Consider the following 23,340-nt stretch of genomic DNA (forward strand, 5'->3'; position numbering starts at 1 on the left):
GAGGGTACAGCAGAAGAAAGCGACAGCAGCAGAGCAGATCATAGCCATGCTCTCAAATCAATAACACTTTTCTGGGTAACTCTAAGAATACAGCTGGAAAAAATAAAACAGTTACAAATCTGGCAACATAACTAATTTTATTTTTAGACTGTTGTCAAAATACAATGCTTAAAAACATCAGTGGTAATGGAAATTTCTTTATGAGACCCACCTCTGCCCTTATTCATTAGCTACGTCAGTGGCTAGAATAAAATCATTTTTCATGGTTTTATTCAATTAAATTGACCTAAGAAAGTGCAATTTTAGTCTTTGCTCTTCCCTGGTAACATCTATGACACATCACATGGCCTTATTTCCTTATCTCCCATCACGCTTTTGATCCTACTTTTCCAAACATCAGTTTTGTTTCCCCAGTCTCTGTTTCCTGCAGCAACCAACATTACTGATCTTTCTGTAACCTCTCTACAAGAAGGGAGGGATTTCATATTCACAGGAAACACGGCTTCCTAATGGAAAATGTTTTTCCCAGCCACGCTTAGGTAACTGAGGTGCAGCACCCCATCAGGCAAAATACATTCTCTTCCATTTTAAATGATCTTCAGGCTAAGCAGATACACAAAAATACTAAACATAGAATCCAAACTCAGAACTTCAGTTCCTCTAACTATTATGTCAGAACTCCGTTGAAATTCTGAACTTCATTGCCAGAAATTACTATTACTCACATTTTAACAGCAGAATCAGAGCAGCCTAAGTCTTGGATGATTTGCAGCTGGATCTCCTTGCTTTTACAAACAGCTGGATCCTTGTACCCCTTGAACTTTTCAGGCTTAAACTACATCTAAGAAACATGCTTAATGTAAAGGCTGCAGAACCTGGCAGAGATGTAAAATGCCACCTGCAGCATTTACCCAATGTATTTGCTCTAATCCCATATTAGTCGGTGCAAGGAGAGATGCATTAGTTATCCAAGATTAATTCTGGTATCAGAAAACATAGGAATGTACACAAGTCACACTAGCATGGAAAAAAATAACATTTTCCATTAGCAAATCTGAAAACAAGTGCATCTTTTGTTTTCTGTTGGAACAGGGTCCAGATCAGGCTAGTTTATGTTACATTCCTAGAGGGAGCATGCTGTTGTAGCATGTCATTTATCAGATCTAGGCATGAACCCCTGAAAACTAACTCTTGCCACAGGTGTTATAAATTCTTTGGGGTTTTGTGTGTGTGTGTGTGTTCCAAGGGATTTTTTTCTAGTTTACTGATAAATCTTATCTGACAATGCCTGAAATCTAAAATTCTCTGTTTGCAGAGGAATGACACCACAGGTGGCTACATGAGCCTCAGCAACATGAAGACCTCCTCCCCTCCAGAACTGAGGGCCATGCCCGCCTGGCTCCTGTCCTGACAGCTGACCAGACTGCCGAGCAGCACTAATTGGCATTTTGGGTTTTGTCCCGCGTGAACTCTGCCCTAAGACCATTCAGCACAAATCATGCTCCAGTAACCACCGTATCTAGTCTGCATTGAAACCTTCCCACACAAGCTGAGGGACACTTTAATCAGGATTCACTTCCAGAGCAATCCAGTTAGCTCAGTTAAGTCTTCAGCATTCTGAGGAAAACAAACTGTCATAAGGAGAGCAATCCTGCAAGCTGAGGAAAGAACTGTCTTCCCCCAGTCTGCCTCTCCAAAAGAACTGATCGAGGATTACAAAATGCCTCTGCCATATAGCAGCAAGACATGAGAAGTGTGTCAAGCACAAGAAAAATCATCATCAAAATTTGACATGACAGATAAACATAGGAGGCATTAACAATAGCCAGTTTTTTCATAGCCTGCTTAGATCCCTTGGATAAGAGCAGGCACATGATTAACCAAAAATTCTAGCCAATAGCTGATGTTATTTCAGCATTTTTCAAATGCTTCAACTAGAACTTTGTCAAAATAAATGGTAGATTTGCGCTGCATGTGCTTATATGGCAAGGTTGATCCATGCTGATACTATTACAGTGTTGTAAAGCATAAAATCTAGTTAATGGTTTCTGCCAAACCATGAATCAGTTGCAACATAATGACCTGAAGTATGTTCTTTTTTCCATTTTCTAATATTTCTTTACAGCACAACCCAAACAATTGCTCATAATTAAACTGATTGGAGGAGCAGACACTGGCAGGAAATACACTGCTGGCACTGATCCGATAGCAGTTCATTGTACTGAATTTAGAACAACTACATCAGTTCCTTTCATTTTGCAGAAAAAGAGAAGGGGAGCTGCTTTTTTATCTTTTGCTCTCTACGAGAAAAATCAATGTTTATCATATCTCCTGAAGCAGATTTGATATTTTTAATGAACAGCTTCAGTGCATCCCTGGGTACCCTGATGCCTTTGCTCATCCTGTTTCACCTTCTTTATGGATGTTTTGTGTTATTAGTCACAATCCATCAGGGTTTTTTCTAGGAAAGCATGAGTAGATCAGCAAGTGAAACTGAAGTCCACATTTAAAACCACATGATGACTTGTGAATTCTTATAGAATCATTTAGGTTGGAAAACACCTTTAAGATCATCGAGTCCAACCATAAACCTAACGCTGCCAAGCCCACCACTAAACCATGTCCCTAAGTGCCACATTTATGTGTCTTTTTAATACCTCCAGGGATCGTGACTCAACCACTTCCCTGGGCAGCCTGTTCCAATGCCTGACAACCCTTTCAGTAAATAATTTTTTTCTAATATCCAATTTAACCACACCACCACCACCACCACCCCCGGCACAACTTGAGGCCATTTCCTCTCATCCTATCACTTGTTACCTGGGAGAAGAGTCACCAACACCCACCTCACTACAACCTCCTTTCAGGCAGTTGTAGAGAGCGATACGGTCTCCCCTCAGCCTCCTTTTCTCCAGACTAACTATTTCTCCTTCTTTTCCCCAGTTCCCTCAGCGACTACTCATAAGACTTGTGCTCTAGACCCTTCACCAGCTTCATTGCCCTTCTTTGAACACACTCAAGCACCTCAATTCTTCCACATCTACGGAGCAAGAGTCATGCATATGTATTACAGAGTAGAATAATATCCCACAGCACTGTAGGGAAGCTAAAGCCACATTTTGCTCTTGAGCAGACATGTCCAATTGAAACAAAATTCAAACAGAGACAAAAGGTATACTGGTACCTACAGAGACAAAAAGTCAAAAGAACGCTGCATAAAACCATGTAACTGTCCCTTCCATTTCACAGTAGTTTTGTACCTCAGACTAGTCTTAATTCCCAGCATTTTAGAAACTTTCCTTTCCTACACAAATCTAAAAACATTCAACTGTATTTGAGTACAGATCTGTACACAGATAGAAGCCGTATTTAGGAGGTCCTTTAGCAGAATGAATGCTCTATATTGCATGGAGCCAAATTTTCAGATCCCATAGGTACCCCGACAGAGCAGGTGGGTATTTGTCTTCATTCTGCCACGCACGGTCTACCAGGCAGCTCAGGGAGAGTGAGAGGACAGGGTGCCCAGCAGTGGTTCCTTGCTCCCAGCAGAACATGTGCAACCTTGGGCTTGTACAGAGGCCAGTCACAATCTGGCAGTCAGTTAGTTACTCATGCATTTAATTAAAGTGCTTTTTCTCTCACACATGCCCAGAGATGTAGCACTTCCCATGAGTGGCTGTGAATAGATCTTTGAAGAGGTTCTCACAGAATGAATGTGCCTCTGTTTCCCCTAAGTGCTGAAGAGAGGGCAAACTTGGTTCAGAAATATAATCTGTATTAGTATATTTATAACAAGTGAGATCTGTGCATTCATATCTCATTCACTACCCATGCAGACCTTGAAACAAAATCCAGACTTTTTTTTGGGGGGGGGGGGGGTGTCTTGTGAATAGAGCACTGTGGAAGGAAGATACGGCTTGCAGCTTGCCTTTAGCAAATCACTTACTTTCTTTGCCCTTCTCTTTCATGGTCTTAAGTCATGTCTACCTGTATTGACAGCTCCTTGGGAGCCATAGCTGTGGCTGATGGTCTTGGCTTCAGTAGCACTATAAATAACAAGTATCATTAAGAATATGATTTTGTATGTTTTAAAGATGACAGTATAAGTCGCAGACTTGGAGAATTGTTGAGGTTGGTGGGGACCTCTGGAGATCACCTAGTCCAACCCCGCTGCTCAGAGGATAGTCAGCTAGAGCATGTCATCAGTACTACGTCCAGTCAGGTTTTGAATCTCAAAGAATAGGAACTCCACAGCTTGCCTAGGTAACCTGTTCCAGTGTTCAATCACCTTCACAGCAAAAAGTATTCTTCCTGTACTTCTACTTGTGCCCATCGCCTTTTCTCCTTTCACAAGATACCACTAAGAAGAATCTGTCTCCATTTTCTTTAGTCCCATCCTCCCCCAATCAGGTAAGCAGCTCCCTCTTTCTCAGCGTCTCTTTTTATGTAAAATGCTCCAGTCCCTTCATCACTGTGGCTTTTTGCTGGGCTTCCTCCACTATGTCCATGTCTTGTACTGGGAAACGCAGAACTGGACACGGGACTCCAGGTGTGCCCTTACCAGTGCTGAGCAGAGAAAAGAGAAGGATCCCCTCCCTCGACCTGCTGGCAACGCTTTTCCTAATGGAGCCCAGAATGCTGTTGGCTGCCTTTGCCACATGGGCACACCGCTGGCCCACGGTCAACTTTGTGTCCACCAGGAGGTCCAAGGTGTTTTCTGCGAAGCTGCTTCCCAGCTGGTCGGCCCCCAGCCTGTCCTTGTGCTTGCGGCTATTTCTCCCCAGGTGCGGGACTTTGTACTTTGGTGAACATCACGAGGTTCCTGCCTGCCATTTCTCCAACCTGTTGTGATCCTTCTGAACGGCAGCACAGCCCTCTGGTGTATCAACCACTCCTCTCAGTCTTGCATCGTCTGCAGAGCAAGTCCCAGACCCAAATAAACATGATGTGGATTGTAACACAGGGGCAGAAGTACTTTTTGACCTATCTTCCTAGTGGATTCTGGTTGTATGGTTTGCACAGCCCCAACGCTGCTGAGGCCACCTAGGCTTTAAGATCACCATCAGCTCACACGTCAGAGGCACCATGGGGCCGCTGTGCAGAAAGGCCATTTGCCTTGTTCATGCTGCATCGTGCCATTCTCAGTCATGAGAATAAATCAGTTACACCAGAAAATAAAGGAGAAATAATAGCTGCTTATTCCAGAAGTGCAGCAGCTCCGAGATACGAGTAAAACATCAGCATTTTTAATTGGATTTTTTCCATTTTGTGAACAATCTCGTCTTGCAGTTTATCTTTCTGTATGAGAAGGAGGGTGCCTACTTTCTATTTATATCTTTGCTGGGAAAGATTCGGTGTTCTGATTTTATTAGAACACTGTTAAAACAGAAACATTCCAGAGCCCCAAACTGAAAGATAAATTCATATTCGTGTTTGTGTTTCCCTCTAGCCTATGTTCCCTAGCAGAAACACTAAAAAAAAAGTAATTGTAATTTAAGTTTCCAGATAACTCAGGATGTCTTTTCGGACAAGGAGGATTAAATTTAGGTTCCTAAAGAGACATAATTAAATAACAAAGAGAGGGATGGTCTTTTCAGGTTGAGGACTTGATGAAGATTAGTGTGTGCCAAACCAGTTTCCTGATTTGCCAGCAAATTTCCTGAATATTCCCAGCCAAATTGTTCAATCTGCTTCTCTGTTTCCTATCTGAGAAGGCAGCATATTCCTGCTTCCCTTTTTTTCTGCTCTTTAGCTATCTTGGTTGTAAAATGGTAAGAGCAGAGCAGTACTCTGCAGAGATTACAGATAAAGGGACCAGCAGTGCCACAGTAATCACAGGTTTGTATTTAGGACACTTCCTACAAGAGCTGAACACATCTACCCTGTAGACAACTTCAGTATGTGCTACCTTTAGCAAATGTATCGTTTCTCTTCACTCCACATTGTTCAGAGCAATTCTAACTTCACCAGGAGGTGTTTTTCTGCTCTCCCATCTCATCTGCTTTTTAATTTTAAATATCTCTTTGGAGCAAAACTTAGATAACATGTTATCTCTAACATAAGAGAAAATTTGGAATTACACAGAATACTTATCCCTATTTAAATCACGCCCCTATTGGCCTCAAAAAAAAAAAAAAAGAAAGAAAGAAAGAGAGAAAGAAAGAAAGAAAAAAAAATGTTTCAGGTGTTTCAGTACATTTTGAATTCCATTCTCCAGGTGAACTTTGTGATATGCTAGGGAGAAATACGTACGAACAGGAAAAAGATACCCTAAGGCAAACCACTGAAGATTAAAGTTAGACCGCATTTATTTGGGATTTTTCAAAGTACTTGCATATATTAACTTTTGCATTCTCACATTGCACTTCACTTCTCAGTTTCATTCACCATAGGGAACAGAATTAGCAAATAGTCATAATTTTTACACCCAGAATCATGAAATCCAAGAACAAGAAAACCAAACCCCTATGAGCAAGAAATGCCACCTCTATTTTGCCAACTCAGCTAGTCATCACTGTCGATACAGCCTTCAGTTTAGTGAGAGAAGAAAAGTGCTGGCAGAGTGCCGTAACCACTTCACCAGGCCAGACAACAAAGAGTTAGAGATTTGAGAGGAGAGTCACCATCAGAAGTGCTGAAAACAGAATGTGTTTTGTTACATTAATGTTTATTGGAAGCATAGCATCACCAAAGCATTTCTGAGGCAAACCAAGACTAGCCAGGAAACTATCACATATGGTATTTTTCATATTTCCAGTAATTTGACTTTTTTTTTTTTTTTTTAACTACAGAATGATCACCAACACAAGTGCTTTATACTGGTGTCTTACAGAACTGTGTCAAGAAATACCAGCTGAAGAAATGCTCCAATATCATCCAGCCTGAAACGCCAGTTTGCTTCTTTACACCATTTTGCAACATCCCTCTGAGTAAAGACTCTCCCAATGTTGTATTGGCTTGAAAAAGCACTGCTCATCTTTTCTGCTTTACTGCCAGAACAGAGCCCTGCCAAAGAATAGCTGTTGCAAGATAGCTCATTAAATCTGAGACTCCTTGTTTTCTTTTGGATGGTCTCCCCTCCTGAAAGACTAACTGAAGAAAAACCTTGACAGAAACCACAACTAACTGCTGACTTAAAAATATATAAGTGGAACTTGATTTTTAGCCATCTTTCTCCAGGCTTGATCAAGTAAATCCCAAACCCACCCACCCCAATGCTCAGAGCCAGGAAAACAGCTTTGTGCTACAGGACTCGCTGCTCATGCTCTAATTGGCAACTCTGTCAGTTATTTCTACTTGAATTACACACTTATTTCAGACTTTAATTAGGAACTATGCTTTAATTTGCTTTTTCTTTGTCATCCGTTGCAATGTCATTTTATCACTGTGATATAGCATCCTTGGACAGTATAGGAACTAGGACAAAACCTTTTGTCTACAGGCACATGGATTTCAGCCTCATTTTTGGTATTCTAAGAGGTATGAATAAATTATGCTGTAATTTTCCCTGATGTGCATTGTTAACTAGATGTCTCCAGCAATTGAAACAGCTGATGCTTCAGTCTGAGACTACACATGTGAGTTTACACAGTACAATTTCTGGCAAAAATGCTTCCTTGCAAGTTAATATCACAACAACAAAATGATGTCTCCTCTTGGATTTTAATCCAACTGATTTAATCTCTAACTCTACCTTCCAAACCACGTATATATCCTTGTGTTGGACTGCAAATGACCTCAGTCTGGTAAGCTCATACACAGGCACTTAACTGCAAGAAAACCACCACCAACCCCCAAAACAGAACTCTCCAAATCATCACTTGATGTTAATGCAGCTGCCTAAAATATCACCCATCCAACAGGTGCTTCTAAACGTTTGCAGTACTTTAACAATCATACCCTACATGATTATTGCGCAATTATGTATTTTTTCAGAAGTGGATTTTTTAATGGACAAATGGCATCATTGTGCCTGAACTCAAACTCCCTCAACATCAGTTGAGTACTCAGTTGAAACTCTTTGCTTTTGTTTATGTAGAGCTGGAGACCACACCTTATACCCTAGAGTTTAATAACACAGCATTCAGGGCCAGAGTCTGACTACTAATATATAAAGAAATAATATGGAAAGACATTACTGTATACAGCAGGCCATATATCTAAGAGAAGGAAAAGATTCCTTAGTCTCTGCCATTTTGATTGAAAAACTCAAGTCCAGCTGGTAATCTCCCCTTTTAGTTTGCATTGCTATTTAGGAAATTCCTGACTAATTGTCTAGCTTGACTAGTGTTTCACTAGACAAGAACAACATAAACCAGAGAAAAAGTTAAGAAAACAAAGGAATGGGTCTGCATTATCTACCTGTCTTTTCTGTCAAAACTAGTTCAACTCAAATCATGGTTAATAAAAACCACAGGAGACAGTTCTGCCCCTTCCAACACAATGGCATTTTTCTACAGAAAGAGAATTTTTTCTCTTCTTCAAAGACAGTTTTTAGAGGAATTAATTCTAAATTTCAGCCATATTCTAAGGAAAAAGGAAAAAAAGTATCACAGAACCTACTACCTTCTGTTAGGAGGAAAAATAAATACATCTTCAACAGTCCTTCCAACACAAAAGTCATGAAGCTTTGTGAATAAACATGACTAAACTGGAAATCTCCACCACACACACAGTCCTGCCCTTGAGGGAAAATTAGAAAAGAATGAACCGTAACTTACAAGTCTGAGTCCTACTAGTCAGTTACTCCTATGAGGCACTCGTATGCTGTGGCAAGTAGCATAAATCCTGGTCGCCTCTGTTGACCAGCAGGACATGCAAGGTGATGCCATGGTCCCACTTTCACCTCTGGTGTGAGTACTTGGAGCTATGGATTCCATACACATTTACACGTGTGCACCTTCAGCAAAGGAGATCAGGTTTCCCAAATTCCCACTTGCCACACTTCCAGAAAGCCCCTGTGGAGGACACGAAGAGAAGGTGCTCAGAGTCCTGCCAAAGAAAGAGAAAACGCAGGAGCAGCTAACAGGCGATGTCATTATTGATAACTATTCCTGACCAAGCAAAGAGCTATTCAGTTGCAGACTTTGGAAATTAAACCTTCCCAGCACCAGCACGGTCTGGCTGGGGGAAATACGGCCTCTTGCTGCTGGGGGTGAGAGCGCCCAGCTATCGCAGAAGTCTTCTTCTCGTGAAACTGGGCCACCAAGCAGCTGCCTGCCACCCACCCCACTCACGAGCTCTGTCCACAGACAGATCGCTGCTGCGTTTTGTTACCCGCTGCCGCCGAGAGGGCAGAGTTTTCCCCCTACGCTGACCTTAAGGCATCGCTCCTGCAATGGGGAGAGAGGTTGGCAGCGGTAGCCTAATGCCCCCGTAGGCGCTAGAGCCTAACGGAGGATTTGGGCTAATAGTGACCAGGGTTATTTTACTGGATGAGATCATGGCAACATTTTTGCAGGGTCATACGCACATCACTGGAAACAGAGTGGGAGCTCGGAGGGGAGGAGGAGCTCTCTCGCATGGAAAGCTTTAAAGTTACCAAATACTAAGAGCTCATTCAGGGGCTGAAGTTTCCATTGGTAATTAAGAAGACCTGTTCCCTTAGAGAGAGCTATATTAAAATTCTTTTGCATCATCAAGAACAAAACCCTCCACAAAAATCTGGAAAGATTTAATAAGTCCTCATAAGCTGGGAGGGGAGGAATGCCCCTGAATTGTGTGGGGGTAAGAGATGATTAAAGATTATTTCTTCATTATTTCATCTCCCAGGTAAACACAGCATGCGTATAAAAAAGAAATCACATGGAGAAATCTGTGTTGGCTACGTCACCACATCGGTGGACTTAAAAAGGCGTCTGAAAATGTTGTGGTCAGGCTAACAACCTTCCTGAGCATTGGCAGAAATAATGAGGCATCGCCCCCCGACAGGCCATTTCTCTCCAGCCACTGCCAGGTCTCCTGGGTGAGGAGGCAGCTGTGCCTGCATGGGGAACCATAACCAGAAGGTTCAGCCTGAGTTCAGGAGCTGGGGCTCACGCACCCTCCTCGCCATCTGGCCGCGGAAAGCATCGCTTCAGCTTTTGTTACAGAGCCGTGCACACAGGCTGGAAAATGCAGTTTGCTCATTTTAATAGGAAATGCTGCAGAGCTGCTGTACAGTTCAGAACAACCGTACCAACTATTTGCAAATATACTCTGCGAGGTAAAAACAACAACAATGCATGGAAACAGCATTCCCTGCTAATGTTTTGCCTTCCTTTTGAAAAAGGCATTAGCCTTGCCTAATTTATTTGTGGTTTGTTTACTGCATCTCATTGTATTTTTACAGAACAAATTAAATTTGCTTTAATATGAATGTCTGTGCTTTGCCCTTGAGTTCCAATATAGCAAACTGTGCTCTGGATTCATTTCTGACTGAATGGAGAGCTATTAAAAGAAGTAGTTTTCAGTAAATATTCATCGCACCCAGAATATAACACTTACTTAATTCTTTTTATTTTTCTTCGTTCCAGAAAGACCTATTTATGCATGGCCACACTCAACTGTGCTTATTTAGAATGCAAATAGAGGAAAAACTGCAAAGCAACCACACCAAAGTAATGAATAGCTCATATCTTTTGGGAAAACCCCTTTTTGTTATCTTCCTCGGATCCATAGGACACTTGGAAGGAAGAGAAACATGTCAGTGTGGTATCCTTTTCAATGACTTACGTTTTTAAATGGTTTGGGTCTTGACAATGTGCGTGGCCTCCCAGTGTCCTATGAAAGATGCATTCATTTACACTGATGCCAGTGGATCCCAGTAGGATGAATGATTGGAGAACCTGAAGGAAACAGAATTTGCAGAGCTATATGTGACTGGGAGCAACACAGAGGGGAACACGCTTGTACCTGGGTTTGCTGCTGAAGGATCCCAGAAATGCTCAAAAGCTCCTAAAGTCTTTGAGAGCAATAATGTGACTGGATTCTCCACCCATATCACCTGGTTTGCATTTCCTGAATGTGACTAGAAATGGTGCTAAATTATACGCTGGTCCACGCTCTGCATATCCCTAACATGCATTTAGCGCACCAGAAGTGTGCAGACTTCCAAACCATTCACGAAGATCCCATCCCATGTTACCCTTAGCTAGAAATAAACTCATTGATTCGAGGTGGGATTCGTTCTACTTAAATCAGCCATCTAAAGGTTAGTTGGCTAGGACTGAGCTAGTCACTGCGGGATCCTCAGCGTCAGTGGAAAGCAATGCACACCTCCCAAGAGGCGCAATGAATCACAGAAAGGCAGCGATGTTTTTTTCCAGAGCACCCTTCCAACAATGTGCACTTCAGGAACTTCTGAGCCAGCGCTTGCAGCTTTGTGTTAAAACCTGTCAAGGGCTCCAACTGCAGACCTCCTTTTTCTGTTAGAACTGACCATCTTCTCCTACACTGTCTTTCCTAGCTTTCAATGTGCTATTTACTCTCATGAAGACCGTTCTTCTGATCCCATAAGTGCTTACTTCTTTCAGAACTTGAATTTTTTTTTGCAAAGCCATGTGGTCTATCTCAACCTTTGTCCATACTAACCAATCCTTTCAAGGGCTTCCAGGCAGCTTGTAAGGCATGACTTCCCTCCAGAATCTAAGCCAACTCTTCCATAGTATATTTATTCAGGTTTCCACTAATATATCATTTATTATTGCTTCTATGATTTTTTCAAGTCCAAACTGATCAGCAGTTTCCCAGAGCTTACCACTGCCTTTTAAGAAAAAGCTTGCATTATATGTTAGACACTTTTCAATCCTCTCATGTTCACAAGATGAGAGGACTCCAGGTAGCAGCTCAGCTACTTCACCCTTCAGTTCCTGGAGCAGCCTTTGGTGAACACTACCTAACTCCGGATTACCTTGTGTTGCTGATTTGGTCTACGAAGCTTCAAATCAGTGTTGCTAGAAGCAAAGCTACACCCCCTCTTCTGATCAGCAAATGTGGAGTTCCTCAATATTTGCAGTATTTACTATTTTTTTCATCCTCATTTTGAACTGACTTGTTTCTTGTCCTATACTTTGATCATAGACCTTTAAATATAGAGATATTTCTTTATCATATGAACTCATTGCCTTTTAAAATAGCCCAGACAGTGCAAACTCTTCCATAGATCCCCAGGTCCCTGTTATTCTGCCAATAAAAGAGGACTTGGAAGAGCCATGACCAAGCCCCAAAAAGAAGAAAAAAAAATAATTAATGGCATTAGATATTTTTCTAAATGTTGGAGAGACCATTGTGACCCCCACAAAAAGCTCCAAGTCAGCTTTTCCTGTCAGGACAGAGCTATCATCACTGTGGCTGCCTCCTCCTAGAGGAACAAAAAACATTGTAGAAGCTGACAGGGCCTGATTAATGGTTTGGGGTTCTTACTCATATTCAATCATCCAAGTGCTAAGAACACATCTATTAACTTTCTCAGACTTACTCATCCAGGATGCCAGCTAAGTTATGCAATTCACCTTCATCACTCTTTCCCTCAACCTTCAAATATAGAAACTCAGTTTGAGCAGCCTGAGCTGCAATTCAGACTATTTAAACAATTTCAGTTCAGAAGAACTGCGTAATTATGAAATGACAACCCCCAAGACTTTTTTTGCTTCAGGTCAGATACCACTTCATTTGCAACAGCCAAACTCGGAACAAGTCTTAAGAGAAGGACTTCAATCTGCATAAAAAATACTTCAATAGTATCAGCCACCAAGCATTTTCATGCAAATTACATGAAATTTAAGCTGCTGCCTCATCCATTATTTCTGAAGAGCTCCCTTTTCCTCTGCAATATTCCTCTTTTATAACTTTTTCTACAGACATGAGTAACCTACCTGCGTTAAACCTGCCAACACTATTGGAAAGAACCCAAGCAATCGAGCCAACCATCTCTCCCACCTCCACATCTGCAAACAGGTTATTCAAATTCAGCAGAAAGAACAATTCTCATTAGGAAAGCACCTTTTTTCTTTGTTCTACAAAATTCCACGCACCTTGCGTGAAGATATAAACCTCCTAACGTCACCACCCTCTACTCTGGCAAACACCTAGTTAAATCCCACTAGCCTAGGATAAGCTCAGATGCCACCCCAGAGCCTAAGAACTGGAAACACCAGGAAGCCATTAGGGCAGCTGTACTGAGATGCAGCAAAGCAGGTTATGCTTATTTTTCCATCCCTCTGGTTCTTTACAGAACATTACAGCAAATGCTCAGCAACGCGACCTCTTGCCACATACTGTGACCAACATATGTAAGCACTTATGGCCCCTCTCTCCTATGCAAGCTGTGGGGTGTATAGTGTCACCCGTCCTATGGCAGACGTCAGCAGAGGCAGCTACAGGTACAAACGTTGCTGCTGACTATGGTATGGCATAGCTGCTTCCATCAGAGTTTATTTTTATAAAATGCATTACTTTTTAAATTAAGATTGCATATAACCTCATCCCTATGCTTTTGTAAAGAGATGTGCCACAGGCAAAGCCTGAATTACTATTATTATTACTATTATTATTAATTATTACTAGCATGTAATTAAGAGGTTTACAAAATACCTAAGCTGAAGAAGCTGAGGATGCCTAGGCCACAAGGCATCACTAGCTCTTCTACCGGTGTTTTTTTACTTGCAGGTTTCATCTGTAGATTTCAGAAAATTCCTATTTTGAAGACAGCAAAGCGGAACTGCAGAAAGCTGAAAATGACTGAAAAAGTAAAGGAGGCTTGAACTGAGCCAGCTTTTCCAAGCGCTAAATATACATTATTCATTAAACAATATGGTTGTCACAGTCATAAGCTTTCCAACCCTTCTTCTCCCCTCCCCCTGTCACCTCTGCTCCTTCACTGCACAGGAGAATCACAGAATATAGAGAGTCTAAGGCACACTAAAAGGTTGACTACTTACACTACTTACATCCATCACACTGGGTGAATTTATGATCAACTCCTACTGCTAGAAAGATGAAATAAAATGGAGAAAATGCCTCTCTGATGATGAGGTTATGTAAAAACTCAAGCAAATGATCAAGGTGGGGATATAGTTATACGGCTGATCCTTCTTCTCTCATTTATGCCGGTACCAAAAAAGAAATATTTCTGGATTACAGAAGATGGAAACTGAATACCACTTCTTTCACTACAAAAATAGTTCACTAAAACTGAGCTACCTATCACTTACCGGTAAGTCCACAATATGCCTTTTTCATGAAATTCTGCTGCTTTGTCCTTGGGTCCCAGAAATGCAGAGGATCCAATGGTTATTTTCAGACTTTTTCAGTATGATTTTTGTAACACAGGGAACAGAATTTTGGAAAGTCTCTTAGATCTTAGTATCAATCTAAAGTAGTTAAATCAGTTTTGGAAGAAGATAATCGAGTAAGGTATAACATCTGGAGACAGATTTGGGCTTTTAAATACAATTCCTAGTCCTATTTAATTTACTATTAATTGGGTTTCCAACACTGGATCATTCTTTGAAGACCATCAATTCCCCACTGTGCCAGTCCCAGCCTCCCCTGTTTTGCAGTTGCCAACAAGCCACGGAAATCCACTACTAAGTGGATTCTTTTAGCCGACATTGCGTTTCTCAGAGGGTGGTCACAGTTCTAGTATTTCTGTAAAATTACAACATAGCAACATGAAAATTCCATACAGTTGCAATATTAATAAAGTATTATAAATACATTTAAGCTAAGACCACAATATACACACAAGGTGCTTCAGGTAGGTGCCAACACTACCTCATGCAGAGGGAGCTGCTCTGTCCATTTGGGATAGAAGGAACTGAACTATGTACCTATTCTTGCAAAGGAGTTACTCAAATTTGCCATCCCTACCCCTTCACTATCAGTCCCGTGGTTATAAAATGCGCGAAGAACGTCACACTGGGCACCATGTCCTCCTACAGCCAAGTTGTCCATGCAAGTGCCTAAACTCTATCCTTTTTCTTTCTCCTGCAGACAAGTAGAGATGCCTCAGTGAGCATCTGTAGATGTAGACTACTTCTCTATCCAAAGGTGGTGTGGGTTCCAAAAAGCACTGAAGTCATCCTGATGTATCTTAACGTTCTAGGAAAGCAATCACTGGATGAATAGCAGCAACGAGAGAGGTGAAACACAGAAAGATAAAGCACTGCAGCAGAGACTGATGCTTTATTATTCAGTAAATGTGTGTGCTGACTCCCAAACCAGCTGCAGTAGGACTGGTTACTGTCTGCTTTCCAAAAAACCTTGTACAACTCTGTGTTGGAGGAAATCTGACACAAGTGGATTTTGATCAATTGAATTATCTTTTGAGGATTATTTTGGTTTTCTGTTTCTTATAAAATGATTGTGTGAGTCAACTTGTAAGTCCATAGGAAGCTCTTGTGACAACTCAGAAATGATCGTCTTAGTAATACTGCCAGTGTTAGCAGCAAATGCAGATATCACCATTACATGCATGTCATCAACTGAGCTTCTGCTTCGTTTTCAGCATGCTAAGGGACCAACCATAAACGAGCCTTCCCCTACAATTCCTGTACTGAAGGTACACCATTTTCTGGTATATGAATGGTCAGGTTTAGACTATTTGCTCTGCCACACTGGCCAAATTCTACCTGAGTCTTTCTGATGTTATCAAAAAGCATTTTGCATGTCTAGGGATTCTGTCACTACTTACTACAGCATCTACCCAGCCATTCTACAGTTCTCCCATTTGAAACTGCATCCTTTTTCCACTGAAAATGAACTATTATTAATCCTTTCAAAGAATCCATGAATGGCAAAAATATTTCACTAACAAAAAGAGCAACAGAATTACTCTTTATGCCTTTCATACATGGTATGTAAGTGTCACAGTTTAATATGGAGAAAATAATTGTTGACACACAATAATTACATATGACCTGACATGTGCAATTTAGTGTTTTATTAAACAAATACAGTAGCTAACCAAAATCTGATTGCTGATAATGGGAAATTACATTAAAGCCTATGGTAATTATTGGTCATCTGAAATTATATATGCCCTAAAACATAACGCGGAATATTATCTTCCTGTGAAGTAAGAAATACAATAGAAATAAAGTTAAGGGACATGTTTATTTTGGAGCTTTCTGCAAGCAAAATTGCTTTGATACAAAATGAGTTCAATGATACAGTGCTACCATCCACTCAAGCAAAAGAAAACCTCACATTTACATGAATACACTTTATATTGATATTCTTACAGAATAATAGTTTGGATATCCAGAATGTGTCTGGCCTCATTGAAAGCAATGGCACAGAAATGCTGCAAGGTATTGGAGTATCATATTACTGGGGAGTGCTTAATTAACTCTGTGAGTTCTCTGAGAGATGCTGTATAAATAAGGGTACTGTGAATGTGCGTTCGTATTCCTTAGTAGTTTCGACGTACATCCTTTAGTGTTTGTTTCGTTAGCTCAAAATGTGTCATTGTGTCTTTTGGCTTTTTAGTATTCTCTTTTTCTTTTTTCAAGAAAAATCATGAGGTATCCTTTACCGTTAACTAATGACATAGTGATAGGCCTATTTTATTGAGGTTGCAGAGACTTACTGTACATTCAGTACACTGTACATTCGGCAATTATTTTTAGTGTACTTTCTACACATTACTGTGTACAACTGTTAGTTTACATTAAAACTCTTCTCCCTTCCCACAGGATATGGCATAAACGAAAAAAAATCTGACAAAAATTATACACATAAAATAAGAAGACAAATACACAAATAAGGCCATCTGCAGAATTAAAAATCCACCTCTTGCGATATTTCACAGTAATTTCTACATAATATTTTACATCTTACGAACTTAAATACTTAATGCAAAAGGAAAGACCTTTATGAAACCAATCATATTATCTCTTCAAGGACTTGTCTAATTTGCTGGCTAGTGGCCTTCTCTGAGGAGTTGGAATTTTAGAAGGCTTGGCTGATCCTGGCCGAGAACCTGCTCGGGGTGTCGGTCTGCTTGTAGCAGGAACAGTCTCTGACATATCTGAGCATACAGACTGGATTTCTGAAATGTCAAAGTCAGATGCGTCACTGCCTCGGCGGCTACTTGACCTACTGCCAGCTTTGCTTCCTGCTCGGCTTCCAGGTCTGCTTGGAGTTCTTCTGGTTTCTAGAAAGAGAGGAGATACCCATCAGTATTAGAGGTTATGATGAAAAAGGTGTGCAGGTCTTTCCTAGGTCTTTGGCGACCCCCAAAATTCCTCATTGCACAAACTAAATTTTAGACCTCTGTCAGGCAAGCTAGAGGATGCCATTTCTCCCACTAAAGAGAAGGAAATGTGAGATCAAATGCTGAGACATCGTTAATTCATCACTAGCACACCTCATTAAAAATATATTATCCTGGCAACTTTTCTTGACTTACTAGACATGCATTGTCTATTCACTCAACAGCCAGAGCCTTCCTTTCCCCTGCCATTTTCTCAGCTATGAATTGAAAAAATTCAGTATCTGGCATCTTCATGCATTCAGGATTTCTCGATATATGTACCTTGGAGATGCAGATGAATATCCCGATATTTAAATGTATACCCCTCTTTTTTAAAAATCAAAACCATACAGTTGAAAGCTGCAAGTAAACAAGGGCAGAGTATACATTCTCCCAAACAAAGGGCCCAGTAAATGACCTCTCAGTAAGCCTGCTAAAGTGAAAGCCTGCCCAGACAACGCGCCTTGAAGAAAAAAAATGCAACAAAGAATCTTAAACAGAAAATCATTAATGTGGTTTTTCATAATTTTCCAATTACTTATTGAATATTTTTGATCTTGACAAATCTGGTTCCCTGTATGGGTGAAGAACACCAAGTTGAAACTGAAATTTTAGGTGGCTCATTTTTCAAATCACCTATAAAAGACATGTACTCTCTGAACAGGATTTTCCAGTACTGCTCAGTATGCTCTGCAGAGCTTAAGATGTGAGGCAAAGCCAGAAGAGCTGTCTTCTGTTCTAACCATCTCCCACTCTCCCTTATACAGAGCTGCTCTGAGGATCCCGGAGAAGGATCCTGGAGAAGCACAGCTTCACTGCTTGCTTTTTTTGTATACTGTTTTAAAACTCTCTATGGGATATTTCATTAGTAAGGTCATCTACAGCTGCTCCCTACAGTTGTTCTTTCAATCATGACTTGTCCATTTCTTTTAAGTGACCCCTTTGCTCCACCACAGCTAAGCGTAACTTGAATGCTGGGAAGAACTGAACCCTTTCTTTTCTAGTAAATACTTCTTCCCTAGTTCCTTAGGCAGACACATCAGAGATACAATTGTCAAGAAGGTTGCAGTCATGAATTTGCACATCCAGACCTGAACACACCTGCTCTGCAACCATGTGAACAGAGGACCATTACCTTGATTATGTGCACCCTTGGCAATACTAATGTGGAGACAGTAGGACTTTCAATCCTTCCCACTCTTCTGATATCTCCCTCACATCCTAATGTGACCATAAGTGTTCAGGTGGAAAACCAAGCAAGTGGCAGATCAAGCTCTAAAATCAAGACACTTACCTGCAAACTGAGCTCTAACTCTGGTAGCTGCTGTTGACAGGATGCCACTGTCTTCTCCAGAGTGGAAACCCTTCCCTGATAGATATCCTGGCAGTCTGAGTTTACTTCCTTGAATTGGTGTTCCCTATGCATAAAAAAAAAAAAAAAAAAAACCAAAAAAACTTTTTTCAACTGTCACTACTGAAGATAAGGTCTAGTATTAGGTAGTACATAGCTTACAATATGATCATCATAACATTCACTGTGAATCTGAAATGCTGGTTTGAGTCACTATGGACATTTTTCATGATGTGAAGTTTTGAACATTCCTTTAGCAGTTAGTATTTGAAGTAATCCAAATGTAAACCAACAATAACAATCACTTCAGCAGTCTGTTTGACATTAACATTTTAGCATTCTTTGTGTGTATTTCAATGCATATAAAGAAAGAAAAATGCTACCTTCTTATAATTAGTCAAGCACGTAAGATTAGTTGATGGTACATGACTTAAACAGAGACAAGTAGTTGAGGTTTTACGTCTGCACAGCTTGACTTTCCACCATTCTGGCTGTGGTTATAAGTAGTGAACATATTTATTTCAATTTTATAAATATTTTGAAGGCAAAACTAAACTACCAAATTTCAAAAGCTTTTGCTAGAAAAAAAATCAGAAAAAAGACATAGGACTAATTAAAAAAGTTCTTGTTATCCATATATTGTCTGAAATGTCTCTATTCCACAGTCTTACCTTGCCTGCTTTCTCATTTCTGAAATAAAATGAGTCTTGATTTACAGCCTGCCCCAAATGGGAAGATTTCTTTCAAAGCCACAAGAATTAAATCCTCAAGTCTCAAAATGCATGTAACATACTAGATAGGAGGTGTATGCGAATAAGAGGAAAACTACAGTATTCATATTCATTTAATCAACATAAAAACGCTAAGCAAATATCCAAAAAGAAGAGCAAACACTGCAGTGATGAATACGGTGCGTTGCATGGCCCCGGATCCTGTGTTCTGTACCTTTGATCCCCATACATGGTGGGGTAGAATTAGGTAGGTACTGAAATCCAAGAAAACCAGAGGAGTGCATTGGGAGCTGCCTAGAGCTAAGCACTGAGCAGAGGCCCAGCAGGAGCCTGTCCAGCAGCTGCCATCTTGGACCACTTCTGGCATATCTGAACAAAAGAGCACTGAGATGCTACAGAGTAGATAATCTGCTAGCTCTGACAGGGATGGTCACAATGTTAAAACTCTCTTAAAAGCCAAGTACAAGTGCTTAACATCCAGCCAGCCACACCTTGGAAATCTCAGCTACACAGAGACTGCTTGGGAGGATAAGGAGAAAGGGAATACTTGTCAAAGTGCTACTGCACTTTGGGCAAGGCACTGGGATACAATCACTGGTGCAAGAAGACGACATCAAGCTTGTTCTTCAGTTTTGCCCTAAACCCAAATGCAGTCTACATATAAAATGAATAACCGCTCTCTTGGGCAGAAAATGCTGCAGAATGCCTCGGAAATTCAGTGCAACCTACCCCACCCTACTCATTCCATTTATAATCTTAAACCACGGTGGTTTACATAAAAGAAACTCACTGAATCCACTGGCAGTTGTAAGAGCAGGTGAGAAATACAATGCCACCATTTGAAATCAATGCCAACTGCTTTCACCTCATTGTTACTCAAATGAAAACAACACCCTTCCATGTCTATAAACCCTTTAAAGTACCATCAATTAATCTTACAATTCAGTTACCAGCTAAGAGATGAAAGAAAACACAAGAATATACTAGAAACTGACAACTGACTAAACTTTGTGCTATTGTTAATCATTCTAAGCAACAGCATCATGTGCTTGAAGTGCTGTACACATACACACGCTTGCAGTGTGCACAAGTAACACACCCACTTGCACAGAAGGAGGGAGTGAAAAGTTTGTTATGCATCTTTGAGCAAAGCCATGCCGAGGTCACATAAACTTAGCACCAGAAGGTGCCACATAAATAGCAATAGGCATCAAAGTGCAGCTTTGTGAAAAGCAGATATAACAGAGGTGATGGTAGCACAAGCTTCCCCTCACCAAGCCCTCCGTCTAACCCAGAGCAAGGGTAACTCCTACAAGTGACAAGTCAGTTTGCAGCCTGATCCAGCTGCAATCTTTTCACTGACTGTAATGACATTAGAGAAGACACTTTGGCTCCAAGCCCATTCAAATTTTGGTCATACAGCTTAATTGCCAGCACAACCCTAACCGCTACACTAGCAATTTCTATGTAAGTCATGGGCTGGAAATAAGACCAAAGCTCGTTTCCTGTTAAGTCATCAAATAGCTATCTTAGTAGAGCAACAATTGGTCACTAGCTCCCTAAACAAAACCTTCAGTTGTTGGAAAGATTTATATACCACAGTCAGTCTTTTGTGCCGTCTTCTTCACAGTGATTGGGTATTTCTTTATTTAGTGGTTTTGCACTGGAGATCATGATTTATTAATCTCATTCCTGCAGTTCATGAATATTACAGTACTTTATGAACTCAAAATAAACAATTTTAGGGAAAAAACCTTCAAAGTATATGAACTGTTTTATTTAAAAAAAACAAAACAAAAAAAACCACCCAAAAACTTCTCCACATTTGCTCAACCAGTTCATTGCATACTGTTACAATTTATTAGCCATTTGCACCTTAAACATAAATTCATTGAGGCTGAGTTTTCCTAAAAGTCAAAAAACATAACAACAGAACATCAAAAAGAAGACTTGGGGGGGGGGGGGGGGGGGGGGGGGGGAAGAAATAGTTTGACAAAGGTCTAAAAGACAATGCATTAATATGCAAATGTTGTTGCAGCTCTGAAGCACTGAAACTCTAGTGGCTGTTAGTGAAGTGACAGTTTTAGTGAAGGAAGGTCATTAGACTAGAATCTCTGTCCTTACTGTACCTCTGCAGCTGACCCTCGATCGTCTGAGGATTCTGGTGGCTTAGAAGGAGTTGAAGATTTGCTGTTTGTCAACCATGGTTTACCATAGTTGCGTGTTAAATGATGGGGTGTCTGTATGAAACAACGGCAAATCAAAACATGAAGGACAGTAGATGGAAAACAATGTCATGGAGAAGGATACCCAGGCTTTCACAGGGAGATCAAATCTCACAGTAGAAATAAAAACTAAGCAGAAAGAGTTATGACAAATGTTCTGAAACAAAGAGATGGAAGAGCTTTTTTTTTTTTTTTTTTTAAACTAAATGGAGGGGTTCATTGCTCTGTGAGAGCAATTCCCAAATTGCCAGTTAGTTCATGCAGCACCTTAAAAGTAAAGAATTCTTCTATTCCTGTGTCGCAAACAAATAGCAGAGGAAATACATCGAAAAGACTTCTCAGATCCTCCCCAGACTATGAAATAAAATTGAGATACTTCTTCCATATCAACTAGGGAAAGCACCAATATTGTTGGAGCAAAGGGGGGAGGGGGGAATAAAAAAAACCCCTATAACCCATTTGTTAACCAGTGCAGTTTTGCATGTTTCTCCTCACCTTTGGAGTTGTAGCAACTGCTTGCGGGGCAGCTGCCTGGCCAGCTTGACTTGACAGAGAAGTAGATCTGTTGGGAGAAGCACCCCTTGAAGAGGGTCGTGATCTACGGCCCCTTGGTCGGAAAGCTGCCATGCTCTGACTGGCACCATCTGCCAAAATGAACTTTTCACGCAGCTCCACATTTGTCCTCCCTTTAGCTGCAGCAAAGAAAGGTGTTAATTTAGTCAAGACATGAAAATCGTCACAAGGCTGTTTATTGTCATTTTTGCCATGCCAACTCCAACAGATTTTAAGAATAAATAAAATGCATTGTGTAATGCATTTATTTTGGACACAGAAGAGTTATGTGCAGAACTCACTTATTCTAATACTTTATGCCAGCAGGAATGAACCACTGTCAAAGGAAGTCAGCGTGATAATGGAATGCTCAACATGCTGAATCATTGTTAATCAATCAACTATTGATACATAGACACAACCTGATGAGCAGTTTTGCTAACTCTACAGCTACTCATAATAAATACTACTTGCTTGGATGTTCCAGAAGAAATTGCTAAGTACAAATTACAGGAAAGCAGCAAATATATTTATTCAAAACTACAAAGTTATGTAGTCTGGCAACATGCAATGATGAACATAAAATCCAAACTATGATGAGGTAATTGGTGGCTAAGCACTCACACACACATACAAACACAAATATGAGAGAATGTTCCGCAAGAATAGATGCCAAGACATGTTAGCATTTAACTGTGTCAGTGTGAATGACAATTGTTTTTGAAACACTCTTCAAGCGTGTCAAAAAAAATTAGCTTGCAAAGCACCAGCCCGTGTAGGAACACATTAAGCTAATATGATGGGTGAAGCATATTGTTAAAAGTATATATATTTAAAAAGTGGGAAGGAAATGAAGACAGAGGAGAAGAGGAGGAGAAGGAGACAAAGAGAGGGGTTTGCCAACCTATAGTAGGCTGAGTGGTAATTGAAGAGTTTGATTCCGAACGTAACATTTTACTCCCATGATGATGAACTAGAAAAAATGACACAGGACATGGGTCACATTAAAGAAAATCGTTAGCAGGAGAAGAAATCAAGTACAGCAGCTGCATATGCAAGAGACTCGGAGCACCAGGCCAAAAGACAGGACTCGGAGCAAAAGCTGTCTCTAAGCGCTCTGAGGTGAGCTCTCAAAGGTCTCCTAGGCAAAAAGGAAACAGCGCTTGGACAGACTCAGCTGCAGTCCCAAGTATACTTGTGTAATGCTATTTATCTGCTGACATAAAGAAGTAATATAAGCTACAA

At 40.6% G+C, this 23,340-nt stretch overlaps 1 protein-coding gene across 17 annotated transcripts in view; it reads right to left on the reverse strand.

Moving 5' to 3' along the window:
• Window positions 1-16,076: 16,076 nt before the first annotated feature.
• Window positions 16,077-23,340, reverse strand: part of DST (dystonin) — a 307,609-nt gene continuing 300,345 nt past the window's right edge. For 8 of the 17 annotated variants that reach the window (XM_075049328.1, XM_075049329.1, XM_075049331.1 and 5 more), the window contains 5 exons: window positions 23,000-23,068; window positions 22,039-22,235; window positions 21,448-21,558; window positions 18,531-18,654; window positions 16,077-17,137 (listed from right to left, as the gene is read on the reverse strand). In XM_075049328.1, coding sequence (XP_074905429.1) covers window positions 16,872-17,137; window positions 18,531-18,654; window positions 21,448-21,558; window positions 22,039-22,235; window positions 23,000-23,068 — 767 coding nt within the window. In that variant the 3' untranslated portion in view covers window positions 16,077-16,871. The remainder of the gene's footprint in view (window positions 17,138-18,530; window positions 18,655-21,447; window positions 21,559-22,038; window positions 22,236-22,999; window positions 23,069-23,340) is intronic. The other 9 variants (XM_075049347.1, XM_075049346.1, XM_075049336.1 and 6 more) reach the window with 2 other exon arrangements.

The sequence above is a fragment of the Buteo buteo genome, chromosome 17, assembly GCF_964188355.1.
Source record: "Buteo buteo chromosome 17, bButBut1.hap1.1, whole genome shotgun sequence".
Lineage (NCBI taxonomy): Eukaryota > Metazoa > Chordata > Aves > Accipitriformes > Accipitridae > Buteo > Buteo buteo.